Source organism: Thermobia domestica, chromosome 9, assembly GCF_964235325.1.
Source record: "Thermobia domestica chromosome 9, izTheDome1.hap1.1, whole genome shotgun sequence".
NCBI lineage: Eukaryota > Metazoa > Arthropoda > Insecta > Zygentoma > Lepismatidae > Thermobia > Thermobia domestica.
Genome location: NC_137462.1, coordinates 182,326,326 through 182,341,069, shown reverse-complemented (window position 1 = coordinate 182,341,069; position 14,744 = coordinate 182,326,326). Strand labels below are relative to the sequence as shown.

Genomic DNA, 14,744 nt, shown 5'->3' with positions numbered 1-14,744 from the left:
GAAACATATACAATGAGTAATTTATTGAATATTTTTCCATTTACATATTTAGTTTCATAACAAATATATTTTACCATCACCTATTTATACCTCCGCTTTTCCTTATTTACCTTTATGAAATATTTTAGTTTAACGTCCTACGATTATGCACTTTAGGCTGAGAGAGACCGATGATGAAAGCAAGTGAATGATGATGGAAGAATTGATAGAATGATAATGTAGAGTGCCCGAGAAAACCCACGAACACGATGTGGTCCACAACAAATTTATATGGCTAGGGATCGAACCAATGATCCCACGCAACAGAGGTAAGATCTGTACCACTGAGCCACTGATCCTTTCTGTTTAGCTTTTTGTTTCACGTTCTGGGATTGCATCTTTATGTGATGCAAAATTCAGAATAACATTTGGATATATCGCATTTCAAGGGGCCACATTTTATCATCTCTTTCAATCTTCAATAAGAAAGCAAAAATCTTCCTTGTGCTCATCCAACCGAGGAATGTCGTTGGAAGCAATCAGATAAGAAATTTTGCAGATGTCCACTCAGCCGTGGACCCAACACTTCTTGTTATCTTTCGATCAACGTTTTTCTTCTAAGATCACTATAAACATTCTCCAAGGAAGTGATTCCTTGTCACGCATTAAAAATAACAGGAAATCACTAACTAGTTCATTTTTAAAATACTGATTCCATTTCACAGGTAGTGAGGTATATAAAGACACAATTATATTGGTATATAAATCTCCAAACTTCACTGCTATTCCAGTTAAAGTTGTCTAGTATATGTTTCAAATAAATATTTTTTCTTTGAATTTCTTATTGCTGATCATTGGGAATAGTTTATAAAAGTGTAGAAATATATGGACGTTCAAGTTAGGGTTTTACGTTGATTGACATAGAACAAAAAACGATAATACATAGCTAGAAGTTGTATTTTTAGAATTGAATCAAATTCTCAATAAAATATATCATCTCTACTCTTAACATTCTTCTAAAACCGAAATTTTTGAAATTTACTAGTACATCTGGTTTCATTATTGATTTCCATTAAGCAAAAACGGCGAGAGATACCGAGAAATGTTTTCCTGGAATCGATTAAACGTCCCAACAATACATGCTATCTACTCCGTTAACCTTCTATTGAAACCGGGAGTGTTAAAATCAACAATTTCTAATTTTAACGTTGATAGCCGTACCATAAAAACGGTAATAGATAGGGACGAACGGTTTTTGGAAATCGGTTCAGCGTTTCCTTTACGCTCTACAAAACCGGAAGAGTTTATTTTTTCTTACTTCTTCCGGTTTAAAATTTGATCACCGTAGATCAGAAACTGTAAAATATAGCGAGTAATGACTTTCTAATACAGGGCCGTCATTTGGGAGGGCAGGGAAGCAATTGTTCCTACTTAAGTTCGAGAAATACATTTTTTAAAATGTAATAACAAAAAACGTCAAGCTCTTGTCGGAGCATAATCTTGCCTCTCTGACAGAATCTGAAATGCCGCCACTGTTCTCATATGGATTCAATGTCCCAAGAAAGGAACGTATTTATTTCTCTATCCTCAAAGTTTTACATTAGTTATACTTATCTATATGACAAGCTGTTGTGGCCCTGTAATAAGACAAAAGTATTTACTTTCACAATTTAATGCATGTTAATCACATCTCAGGTGCGTTTTAATCTAAATATATAATATGTATTGCACTTTCTAGAAATTAGTTTTTCTTAGTTTATTGCGAATTAGACTAGTGCATTAATTTTGAGTTCCTTTTTCAAATCGAAGTATTGCTTTTTCTTCAATGCCAACTTCCGTCTGCTCTTGTATTGTAGCTCCGAAAACTTGGGTCCTCTTTGATACCTCGTATTACAATTCACATGCTTATGTCCATTCAAGTGCGAGAAGTCTTTGTTTTACGCTTCGCAGAATTTATTCGTACGTGATAGACAACATTCATTCTATGCTGGCAGATATAATGCCATTACCGTTCGGTTCCTTAGTTAGTTACTGAGTTCGACAAAAGACCTCCTCACATAAGTCAAAATAATCTATCAAGTCTGTCTGCTGTTCCTCATTCTTCAGTATGCTCTGCAATACGTTCTACATTACATATATATATATCAGGCCACTTTCAACTTGGTTCACTGCTAGAAATGCTAAGCACAAATCATTTCACTACGTGTACGCACTGATTTATCTTCCTTGTAAACAGCTCGTGAATCTAATGCTTGAATCTTCCTCCACACAGACTGCGACAAAAGGTAGAAACAGCCTTTCACATTTACACTCGGTCCGAAACTTTTTTTAAAAGCATTTATTATCGCAATTTCGAAGCCCATTCAATAGTCAAAGAGTCAAGTATCATACTTAGAGAAACATATTTTTGATACTATGTATCTCTTATCTCTCTGAATAGGATAAATTTTAGCAATATTGGGTAGGGATGGCCAAAAATTTTCGTATCCGGATATCCCGGACCTAATGAGATCCGGATCCGAATTTTGTCAGATCCGGACCTAGAACCGGACCTCGAATCCAAATCTCAGATCCGGATCTCGGATCTGGATCCGAATTTCGAATCTCAGATCTTGATTCGTATCCAAACCTATATCTGAAATTGTGATGATAAAATTGAATATCTAAAATTCGTTAAAACTTTTTTTTCGGATTCACTAATATAGTAGGTTGCTGTCTTTTAAATGTTTCCATAACACGTCTGTGCTACCTTTGTTCTTTATTTTATTTTAACCTTGCAATGTTTTTTACATGTTGCACTTTCTGACGAAGTCTAGTAAAATGTTTCCAAGTTTGATTTCTTCCCATTTCAGAGTATAGTGAACTGTCTGAAAACTTATGTAAATGGTAACAAATTCTTCTGTTTAGCTCCTCTTCAAAACTTAATGTTAGCTTCACATTGAAAATGTTTATTTTATTCTTAGAAAATAAACTTTACTATTTTCTCATATACGAATGAAATATCTTTTAGATAAGGCCCTTCTAATCGCAGGAATACTAGACAAAACAAACTCTTTATTAATTGTAGTTTCTGACTCACTAGAGTCCAACAAATGTAATAATGAATATCTTTCACTTCGAAGGTACAACAAAAAATAAGACTGGTTGGCGTGGAACAACAGTAGATTTTTAAATATACACTCGAGAATTTCAGGAAAGCGATATGGTTATGTAGTATTATTAGTATTAATAAAAGTGTTCGTTGTGTGACTTTATCACGTACTTTATGGCTTGCCCTTCTGAGGTTGGGAATTTGTTGAAGGAGTAAATATAAAAGAGATTTCTGTTATTTTTTCTTCACCCTCCGGGTTTCTTTTATCATACATGGCAGGACGTAACCAAAACATATTCATGCATCGTATCATTGAAGCGTTTCGTGTTTTGTATATTAAAGTGTTCAAAAATATTTAACATATTCTCATTTGTTCATGTGATTTCAGGTTCAATTCTCGGTGGGAACACACATAAGACAATTGGAAGCAAAAGCAATATAAAAATAGTATTTAAAAGTCAGGAAATTGATATTAAAACTTGAGCTATCTGTTGGGACTGTAAGGCCGTAGTTAAATTAACCCACACGTTTCGTAAAGATATATTATGCCGTTATTGTTTATTTACTATAAGCTACCAGATACATCCTCAGAGGCCACTTTACACTGTAGTAATCAACAGATGAAAATAACATTGAAAAAGGAATAAAAGGAAGGTCTCCAGAGCCTTAGATCAAGGTACTAACCTAGCATTTGCCCAGTATTTTGAAACGGAAAATTTTCCGATTCATAAAAACATACTCCACTTATTCCTACATCGTTGTTTAGCCATGATGTGAGGTGGAAAATTTTCTTCTATATTTTTCCGGAAAATTTTCCGTTCTTTACGAATATCAGTAATCAAGTAACAATTCTTCAGTATTCATAAAATTGATTGAATTTATGTATAGAAATGTTAAAAATGGAAAGATCGTTTAAAGAATCTGAAAATTTTAATGGCTCACACACTTTTCAGTACTATGTAGGAATAAGTGAAACAATGTTTCATAAATCGAAATATTTTGTGTCTTGTATGGAAAAATTGAAGAAATTTTTAGAGTCGGAAAATTTTCATCATTTTGAAGCAAAAAGTAAAACAACTTTTTGTGAATCGGAAAGTTTTATTGCTCTGTAGAAGCAAATGTAAGGAATTTTCATGAATCGGAAAATTTTCATCACGATGTAGAAACAAGTGAAAATACTTTCCATAATCCGAACAGTTTTGGATATTATATATAGTAGTGTTAGGTGGAAAATTTTCCACTATATTTAACTGCACATTGAGATATACAATTCCTTTAGAGGAAACTTAGACAGCAACAAATTATAATTTTCCAATTAGATTTCGGGAGCCAGAAAATTTTCTAATATTTCAAGTTGGGAAGTAAAAATTTACATAGTGTTTCTCTCTCTCTCTCTCTCTCTCTATTATATCTACTTATTTATAAATGTTGCAGAATGTAAACCTATAAAAGTAGTAAAGCTATGAGAAAACCGTCTTATGCGTATTAAACTGACGAAATCTAATATTGTAAGATCAAAGGTGGATTCTGAGGGAAGAACGCATTGAAGTTTTTGAAACATTCTTGAAATGAAGAATCGTTAGATTTTCATTTCATGAAACTTTTTAAGACAATATTTATTACCAATAAATTCTACGGCTAAACAACGATGTAGGAATAAGTGGAGGATGTTTTTATGAATCGGAAAATATTCATGACTTTTAATAAATTGAAATTTTAATTAATAGAATGGGATATTTGTACTCTACGAACTCATGTTCTCTGCTCTTTGCATACACACACACACATACACACACACACACACACACACAGAGAGGAGTTGAATTGAGTTGGTTTTGAGTTTAACGTCCCTTTCACCAGCGAGACTAGATAAGACGGGACCAAGGGACCAACTGATTAACGTGAAATCCGAACTACATGAGCTCCCGCTGGGAATCGAAGCCAGGTCTTCCATGCCAAAGGCGCGTATGCTAACCGCTTAGCAACGAAGGAGCTCGCAGATGAAGAGAGAGAGAGAAACACTGTGTAAAAGTTTACTTCCCAACTTGAAATATTGGAAAATATTCCGGTTCCCGAAAGCTAATTGGAAAATTATAATTTGTTGCTGACTAACTTTCCTCTACAGAAATTCAGTTTTGTAGCTGAATGTGCAGTTAAATATAGTGGAAAATTTTCCAACTAACATCACTAGAGGAAGGTTGGGATACATCCGCTTGTATTTTTAGCCTACTTCTGGTACTTGAACCACATTCAAAAATTGTAATTTTTGTCATCTAGCATCTCCTTTTCTAAATTTCATAAATCGAAAAGTATTCTAGTAATCTGTTCTATGTTTCCATTTGAACAATCTATTTATATTCTTATTCTTTAACTCTGTTTTTTTTTTATAGGTATTGCATTTATTTGAATCTGGTCTCTAAACTTACATTTAGATAATGAAAATTCAAAGTATATACGTATATTCAAACGGATGTAAATGCTCCCCTAAGCCATCTCTTGGAAGCGAGAAACAGTAGTGAGAAAAATCTACCATATACTCATATAACATGAGTTTTGATTTACTAATTGATTGTAGAGTTAATGGGCACATAATTATTGATGCGTTTGTTCCCCGTTACGAGGAATTTGATTTTGTATGATTATTTATGTTTGCACCAATTCCTCCAGATATAATTATAGAACCGTGTTAACCGGGGAAATACAAACTTGAGTAGTGGTTCAGATCCAATTATGTCCCGTCTCGCATATCAAAAAAAGGAATATGTATTTATCATATATATTAGACAATTTGAATCGAAATAGCAACTTGAGCTTTTGTTGCTTACGAATTTAAAACTCATATAAACGAATTTTATATAAATCTCAAATGCACAGATTTTTTGTTTTAAATATCTAATTTATAATTCAATTTTGGAGATTTATATATAATTGTGTCTTCGTATACCTCCCTACCTGTGAAATGAAATCAGTATTTTAAAAATGAACTAGTTAGTGATTTCCTGTTATTTTTAATGCGTGACAATGAATCACTTCCTTGAAGAAAGAGCTGATCGAAAGATAACGAGAGGTGTTTAGTCCACGGCCGAGTGGACACCTGCAAAATTTCTTATCTGATTACTTCCAAAGACATTTCTGGGTTGGATGAGCAAGGGAAGACTTTTTGCTCTCTTATTGAAGATTGAAAGAGATGATAAAATGTGTCCCCTTGAAATACGTTTTATCCTAACATTTACCTAAACTAAATTCACTCAACAGGTGAGTGTTAAAAACGTGTATATACTTACGTAATACGTTGATTATTTGAATAGTCCTTGATATATTGGCTTTTCGTATATACGATAATATTAGCAGTTTCATCAATGCGCCAGTTTCAAATCAGATTGTTTCAAACACAAACAAAAGAAACAACTGAGAATAACATTCTTCTAAGATTGACTACAACTATATTGTCTTAAGTTATTTAATCGTTCTGATACAGAGTGTACAACAAGAATTATGTACTTGAATTATTAATTAACCAGCATAAACTCTACTAAAGACAGTAAAGAGAATCACATGATTGCGTCTACGGGATATTAAAAGGGGCATTTAGCACTAAGAAATGCTACATATCTCTTTAATGTAGGCAACCAGCATGTCTTTGTTACTGTAAAGGTTGCATAGAAGCTAGGGGATGTTATAGCTTTTAATCGGGATATGGATAAACACCATTACACTCTCCGTTACCTATACATATTTTAACAGATTGACTCAATTAACAAACTCGATCGAGATATAATTAATCGTTCCATGGCTGCCTATTACAAGAAATTCGGTTCAAGGATTCAAAAATTCGGTTTCGTTCAAGGGTTATCGTGTGCATATGGAGGATGTATTAACATTACAATCTTATGAGCGAGCTCCTTCGTGGCTAAGCTTTTAGCGTATGCACCTTTGGAGTGGAAGACCTGGGTTCGACTCCTGGCGGAAGCTCAATGATTCGGACTTCATGTTAAGCTGTAGATATGTGTTTCATATGGAATCGCTGCTGAAAGGTACGAAAAACTCAAAATCAAATAAAACAATGTTTAAGCCCTACTAGCGTTCTCCTCATAAGAAAATAAATGGAAATAAATCGGGCAGAGCCTATAAGAGGGAAAAAAACCTGAAAGCTTCAGTTACAATGGCAAATACGAGGTTTGATCGCGGAACCTTCCGACTGTGAAGCAAGAAGTCTGATTAATAACTATGTCAATAAACTGTCAACTAAATAACGTTACTACCTTCTCCATATCACCGCGCGTCACATTTCCTAATTTTCAAACACTTTCTAGTAAAAGATGAAGAATTACATTTTTAAGAATAAAGCGATGTAAAAATTACAAGGTAATATGAAATATGCTGGTTCGAATGATTGACATTTCACTTCAAGACGACTAAAATGCACCCAGATCATACCTTGACGTAATATCTCATGACTTTACACATATATGTCATACATCTTTAATTTAATTTAATATCCCTCTTATGACGGTTGATTTAGAAAAATTATTATGAAAAAATTGTGTGAATGACAATTTATGAGGAAATGGGAGAACACTGTGAAAAACAACGAACACGGTGCTGTCCACCAAAACCTCGCAGGACTGGGCTCGAAAATAACACCGAGCTCCTTCGTAGCTAAGCGGTTAGCGTACGAGAGCCCGGGTTCAATCCTTGGAACTTAGATGGTTCGGATTCCACGTTAATCAGTAGGTCCACGTCTTATATAGCCTCGCTGCTGCAAGGGAAACTGAAATCAAATCAATCGAAAATGAAACTCCTTGCATCGTGGTGACTGAAGTATTTTCCAGTACTAACTATCCTCTTAAAAAAATAATGACAATATATTTTGAAATACTTTAGAAATTCTACGGTGACATACGTTGCCCAAATTCTAGTTTTTCATAAAGTAATTTCTGGTTAACATAACAAACATTACGCATATTCAGCCCGAGATTTATGTATTTGCAGGCCCGGAGCTAATAATATTGCGCAGCTATATTGACTAAAAGTAACATAATTCAGTAAGTAGAAAGGGGCGAACAAGAAATGTGCAAGGGAAAGCTCCATAAAATAATTATATCTATCTTTATATGGGTCATTTCTATTTGTTTACAATACATGGTCAGTTCAAAAGATTTTCAATATTCAAAGGAGATTTACCATACCCAGCACATTAACTACAGTAATTTAAAAGTTTACATTAAAGACCTTGAGAGAGTGTGTGTATGTATGAGAGAGAGAGAGAGAGAGAGAGAGAGAGAGAGAGATATTAAATGAAATGAAATCTTTAAAGTTTTATGTTCCACGGTTATGCCGGCTAGGCTAAAGGAGATGGTGATGAGACATGAATGAAATGGTGAAATGAAGGAAGTGGGAGAACCCTGAGAAAAAACACGTACACAGTGTTAGTCTACCCGAAAGCTCACTTGGCGCGAGCTGGGATCAAACCAAGGACCCCATGCACCAGAGGTGAACTATCTACTAGTGAGCCACCGCGGCTCCGTGTGACAGAGAAAATAAGACTGAATTGTGCAATTGTAGAAAGACTACAAGCATGACTCCTGAGAACGAAGGCAAGTTTACAAGATTTTTCAATGTAACTGTACAATAAAAGGTCACACTAAAGAAATGGAGAATCAAACATATAAAATAAACCTATCTCAAAAGTGTTTTGTTTTTCCATGTGTATTTTCAAATCATGTCAAAAATTTAAAAGGAAATCAGTCACGTGATCATCTCTCGAATGCCATTCATCAACCTTAGTGCATGTCCTATCAATGATGAGGCTCCCCTCAAGCCCCCTCTTTCTGGATCTACTCATATCCAAATGATCGGAGTTATCGTCTTTGATTCAGGGAACTAGGTTCAATTTATGGTACCGTAGTAAAGAATGTAACTTGCATCTGAAGTTCCACTCAGTTTCAATGTTAAAAAGGCTCATCAGCATTAAACTGAAATTTATATAAAACAAGAATACTCATTTGCATTTATAATATCTGAATCTCGAAAATGAAAAACTTGAATTGGCTCGGGAGAATAATCGTTGTGATGAATCGCTACGTATAAAAATATCAATACTTCATACAAAATCCAGAAAAAGGGTAATTTTATTCTGAAAAAAAAAAATGAAAAAAGAATGGGCTAAGCCAGTACTTACGGACACAAGTGCCTCCAGCGCTGGCGAATTCGACGGTTTTACTCGAGGAGAGAACTGAAACCACGCATTCCAAGCCCTTGGCGCAAGATCCATAGAAGCCGTAAGGTCCCCCACAGGCCTCGTTCTCAACACGGGCACAAACCCGGCAACACCCGCAAGGATCCCAAACAGTTCCACCGGGGCAATCGTCTTCGCTGATATCCTCACATTCTGCCGGGCTGCATACGCAGCTAAACCCCTGCACATACACTGTCGCTCCAAAGAGAATGCACACGACACTTAGATACCCCATTTACCCAACACAAAAAACCAAAAACCACTTCGCGTTTGGTTGATCCTCTTTGTTTAAACGAGGTTAACACTTCATAAAATTAAATGCACCTCACACTGCCCTCACATGAGAGAGCAATTATTTTTGCATTGCAAGTACAAAATGTATATTTATTTTTCAACTTGGGTTTTAATATTTTTATTTATTCGTCAAATTTTTAATTTTCGCTTTCGATTTTATGTACTAACCAAACGAAAACTAATTTACTCATCGTGTCACAAATGAAAACCGAATTTCTTTTCTGAAAAATAATCGCTACTATTTTCGCAGAAATACGAGTGTTTCAACCTCAATTCGAGTCTCAGCTAGCACAAGCCAACCCTACTCTAGCGGCGCCACGCTGACTACTGTGCTATCGAAGTACAGCATTCACGTGCCACAACAGATGAGAAGCTCGCATCCCGCGCCGAGCACAACGGCGCCAACTACTTGCAATTTCGCGGCTTTCTGTTTTATTAGGGAGTCCCAAAGATCTATTACGATCAGACGAACGCAGTTGTCACGTTAAACTTTGCGCCTTCCTGTTACTCTTTATATAGTATGTACGCTAAACGAAAAAAAGAAGTAATTGTAACACATACATATAACTTCCTATTCTCTCTCTTACTCCAGTTCCCTTCGCGAATTGGAAACTTGTGTTGCCATCTAGCGATAACTCCTTCAACTTGCAGATAGAAGCTAGAACAGAAGATACTGGAAACTGGTATAAAAATATGTGAAATTGCAAGGTTCCGTCTATTTATTATTATTATTATTATTATTATTATTATTATTATTATTATTATTATTATTATTATTGGAAATATTTTAAATAATATTCGAGTTGTTTCGTTAAGCAATTTCTGTGCGGCGGTGGCTCAGTGGTAGAGCGTTCACCTCTGATGCATGGGATCTTTGGTTCGATCCCAGCTCGCGCCAAGTGGACTTTGTAGTGAACAAACACCGTGTGCGTGGGTTTTCTCGAGGTTCTCTCACTTTCTTCATTCCATGATTTCATTCTGTTCTTATCATCACCGTCTCATTTTAGCCTAGGCGGCATAATCGTGGAACGTAAAACTTAAAGATTTCATTTCTTTTCTTTTTTTAAGTAATTTTTGCTAAGTATTAGATGAGATTTACGCAAAACCATAATAGGTTCTTTACATTATTTAATACCATGGACAGAGGCGGATCTAGAAGATAAAAACTGAAGGTGGCCAATTAGAATCCAGAATAGGTTCAATTATTTTTGTCACTCAAAAACCTGGAAAGCCTAGGCCCCCGGACCCGGGCTAGATTCACCTCTAACCATGGAACAAGCGCCAACGTAAATTTTTATAGAAACCCCTTCCATTGGAAAATAAAATGCTTGAAGGCGCTGCGGTGGTTCAGAGGTAGAGTATTTCTATGCTACGTAAGATCCCTGGTTCGATCCCGTGATGGACAAACACCATGTGCGTGAGTTTTCTCGTAGTTCTTCCATTTTCTTCACTCCTCTATTATCATCCATTTCATCATCACTGTCTCCCTTACCCTCAGTGCGTAACCGCGCATGTTAACTTTAAAAAAGGGGAAAAAATAATTTAAAATTTCTGATCCGAAACAATTATTTTCCTTTCTTTTTAAGTGGAAATTCGTTCTGTAGCTTAAAAGTTACAGAGTGGAATAGTATATTCACTTTAGTGCATTAAAGTGTTTTAAGAGCATTTGTTACGGTGTGTTAGGTATTCAGAAACATTAGTATAGTCTTAAGCACACTTCATGTTCTTTTATCAGTAAATCCAGGGCCTACTCTACCATATGTGCAACACATGCAATTACACAGGGCAGCAAGTTTCGAGGGGCTGCAAAATCTGTCATAACAATGTTGTTTAAAATGAATATTTATTATTGGAAACAGACTTCATGATGATGGTAGTTAAATTTACTAAGCTGACCTTTTATTTGAATACTATATTCATAAATTATGTTTATGTCGCATTAGTTAAAGGTTACATGGCCAGTGAGTGCTAAAGCAAATGGCCATACAAATCCCAGCATCAATTACTTGATTGATGTCAAATACAAGAACTCAATTCTCGAACAGTAGCGAACACCTGTTCCATTTAGTTAGTTATCACAGTTTTGATATGAAAACTAGTCTTGTCTTTGTCACAAACAAGTTCCTTATTATTGAACCTATGGAAACAAGTTTCTTTCTTTTTAATTTTTAACAGATGTAGAAGGAAAATCATGCAATAAAGATAAAGAGCTAGTTGGAGGAATTGCAAACTGATATATTGAGATTGAATTCTATAAAAGGGATTACCATCTTTCCTCTGCAGGTGTGTTTGCTCTATCTTTCACTAACAAATTATCTTATCTTACAAGATAGCCTTTCTGAGTGCTAGTGTCTTTCCCTCCCCTTCGTTGTTCATGATCGGGTAGCATACCTAAAATCGTGGTTTTTAAGATTTGTTCTTTCTGGAGAAAGGGGGCGGCAGGTTGTCTAGGGCCGACCCTGAGCTAATCTCGAACGTATTGACAAATTGAAATGGTTTCCAGTTCCGTAAAGAGCATTACGTTCTATGTCAAAGATAACTGAATTAACACTCCCAAGTTATGGATAAAAGAATAGGCGTGATATACCAATATTTGCTGCTGACTGTAGTGAAATTAATAAGTATTATAATTACCAGTTTCCAATAAAAATGAATTGAAGAGTCCAGGGGAAAAGGGGAGATGTCCACTTTTGGGCAAAATTTAGATTTTCATGGCATTAATTTTACTCTTATTTTTCTACCTTTTTGTCGATAATGTTAACTGTGTTTATGTTCCAGTGTTGACAGACTAATACAGCTAAATACAGCTTCAACAGTCTATTTATTAACAAAAAAAAAAAAATAATAATAATAAAAAAAAATATCTCCCAACATCCATAATCTTGAACTATTTTGTGACTCTTGCAGTGGTCAAAATAAGAATTATACTTTATTCAGATGTCTTCGTTACATTATACATGAAAAACAGAGGTTCACTTCCTTTCAAGTAATAGGGGCCGCGTTGGCTCAGTGGTAGAGCGCTCACCTCTGGTGCATGGTGTCCTTTGTTCGATCCCAGCTCGTGCCATGTAAACTTCGTGGTGGACAAACACCGTGTGCGTGGGTTTTCTCGGGGTTCTCCCGTTTCCTCCCACTTTCTTCATTCCACCATTTCATTCATCTCTAATCAACCATCTCTTTTAGCCTAAGCGGCATAACTGTGGGACGTAAAACTTAAAATTTCATTTTTTCACTCAAGTAACATTTCCAATTCGTGGTCGTTCCTACCTTCAACGTGATAAGAACATAGGATTGGTGAACACAAAATCAAGAGCTGAAATACCTCCAAAGTCAAATTTATTGAAGGAAGAATTCTTACATCCAGAAATAGCATATGAAGGTGAGATATTAATCTTTTGAAACTGCGAACAATACTAAGATTTTCAAATTTTACTATTTTCGGTCGCACTTGGTTTAAAAGGGGATGAGGTCTTGCTTTTTTTTTTCGATAATTAAAAGATATTTTCTAATAGTTATAGTCACAAATAAGAAGATACATAATAGTGTGAATTTTGAAGTTAAAAAGTTCTAAATTCCATCCAAACAACCACCTCGGCAGAAACTGATTAAGGAACATTTTCTGTATGTCCTAAAATAGTTTCCAAAGTTATATATATATACACCATCATTTAATATGTAATTTCTAATTGCATTATCCCTCAAGCAATTTCTTAGAATAGAAGTTGATGTAATTATAATTGATATTTTAAAGGACTGGCTGTAAAATTAATCATTTTCTGCAGGGCCGTTTTTTTAGAGTTCTCTCATTAGGCTGGAAATGGGAAAATTAATATAATCCTTTAATTAGTAATTATGTTTTAATTAACTTCAAAATCCATAGTGTTATGTACCTTTCTATTTACAATTATAACTAAAAGGAAATACGTTTTAATTAGCGAAAAATATAACACTTACGAATCCTCTCAAGATAAAATTTTCTGGGGGTGGCTTTCTCTAATTTTTTTTTAAATTACACGAACAGCTCAAACTAAGAGTTGGCTGTTGTCATTATACACTTTTATCTAAGGAAATAAAATTTGAATAAGATTTTGCAAGCTAGTTTCCAATATAGTGAAGAACTTGTAAACCAAAAATGAAGCATTTTCCACGATTAGTTTACGAAATAAAATGTTTTGAACTTTAAAAATCGTTTCCTGAAAAATTAGTAAAAATGGACATTCTCCCTTTTTTTTCCCGTACTATTCAATTTCTTTCTTCTTTCTCTGCAGACAGCTAAAAATTTTAATTTGAATGATTGAAAAATTGTGTAGTCGCCAAAAAAAAAAATGTATCTACCTCATAAAATTCTTTCCCTAATAACTTTCTGAATTAATTTTGGTCCACTTTTTTTTTTTTTAACATATAGAGATGGTAATTCTCTGCACATATTCAAACCTGTGCTCAAAAAATCCTTTGCTTGGAACTCTTATGAAATCTGTATGTGTTAGGAGACCAATAAAAGTGCTTAGTCATACGCTTATTAAATCAAAATCGCCACATCTGAAAATCATAATAAAACTTATATCAACCGTTAGTGCTATACACACAGTTAGTGCTCCTACGTATAGGAAGTTATTAAGAAATTAAAGTCGCGATTCTCGTTTGATGTTAAGCCAAAATCGCCATTGACAAATACACTTTGGGTGCGTCAAGTCCAGTAGCGGCTCGACACCATAATCTGAGGTAGTTCTGCACAGTTGTTTTTTTGTACATAGGTATATTAAATTTCCCATTTGCAGTAATTAATTATAAAGTGTACACCAACCAGCATAATTTTTAGCATTCTAATCTTATAAATGACAATTATAGTTGAAAATGCAACTTCACTGTATCATGCAACCAAAACACTATTGTTTTGATTATTGGATGTCAGTAGCGTATTCAGGATTTTGTTTGGGGAGGAGCTATACACAGCATATGAATAAGCACTTAATTTTTCCTCTTGGATGCCTATGAATTTCGGGGGAGCTTCAGCCCGATAGCTGCCTCTTAAATACGCCATTGTTGCGTACAACAAACTTTTAAAATACCATATCCATATCGTAAGAAACATAATGTTTTCAGATACCATAAAAATTTCGGATTCACGTAATATCTACAGGA

At 34.8% G+C, this 14,744-nt stretch overlaps 1 protein-coding gene across 6 annotated transcripts in view; it reads right to left on the bottom strand.

Moving 5' to 3' along the window:
* The window catches only part of LOC145660494 (single insulin-like growth factor-binding domain protein-2), a 1,012,667-nt gene extending 1,002,536 nt beyond the window's left edge, over positions 1-10,131 (bottom strand). For 4 of the 6 annotated variants that reach the window (XM_081725613.1, XM_081725615.1, XM_081725614.1 and 1 more), the window contains exon 1: positions 9,252-9,385. Coding sequence is in view for 2 of the 6 variants with exons in the window: in XM_081725610.1 (XP_081581736.1) it covers positions 9,252-9,543 (292 nt within the window). In the remaining 4 variants the exon portion in view is untranslated. Of the gene's footprint in view, positions 1-9,251 lie in introns of all 6 variants that reach the window. The other 2 variants (XM_081725610.1, XM_081725611.1) reach the window with 2 other exon arrangements.
* Between the last annotated feature and the right edge of the window lie 4,613 nt (positions 10,132-14,744).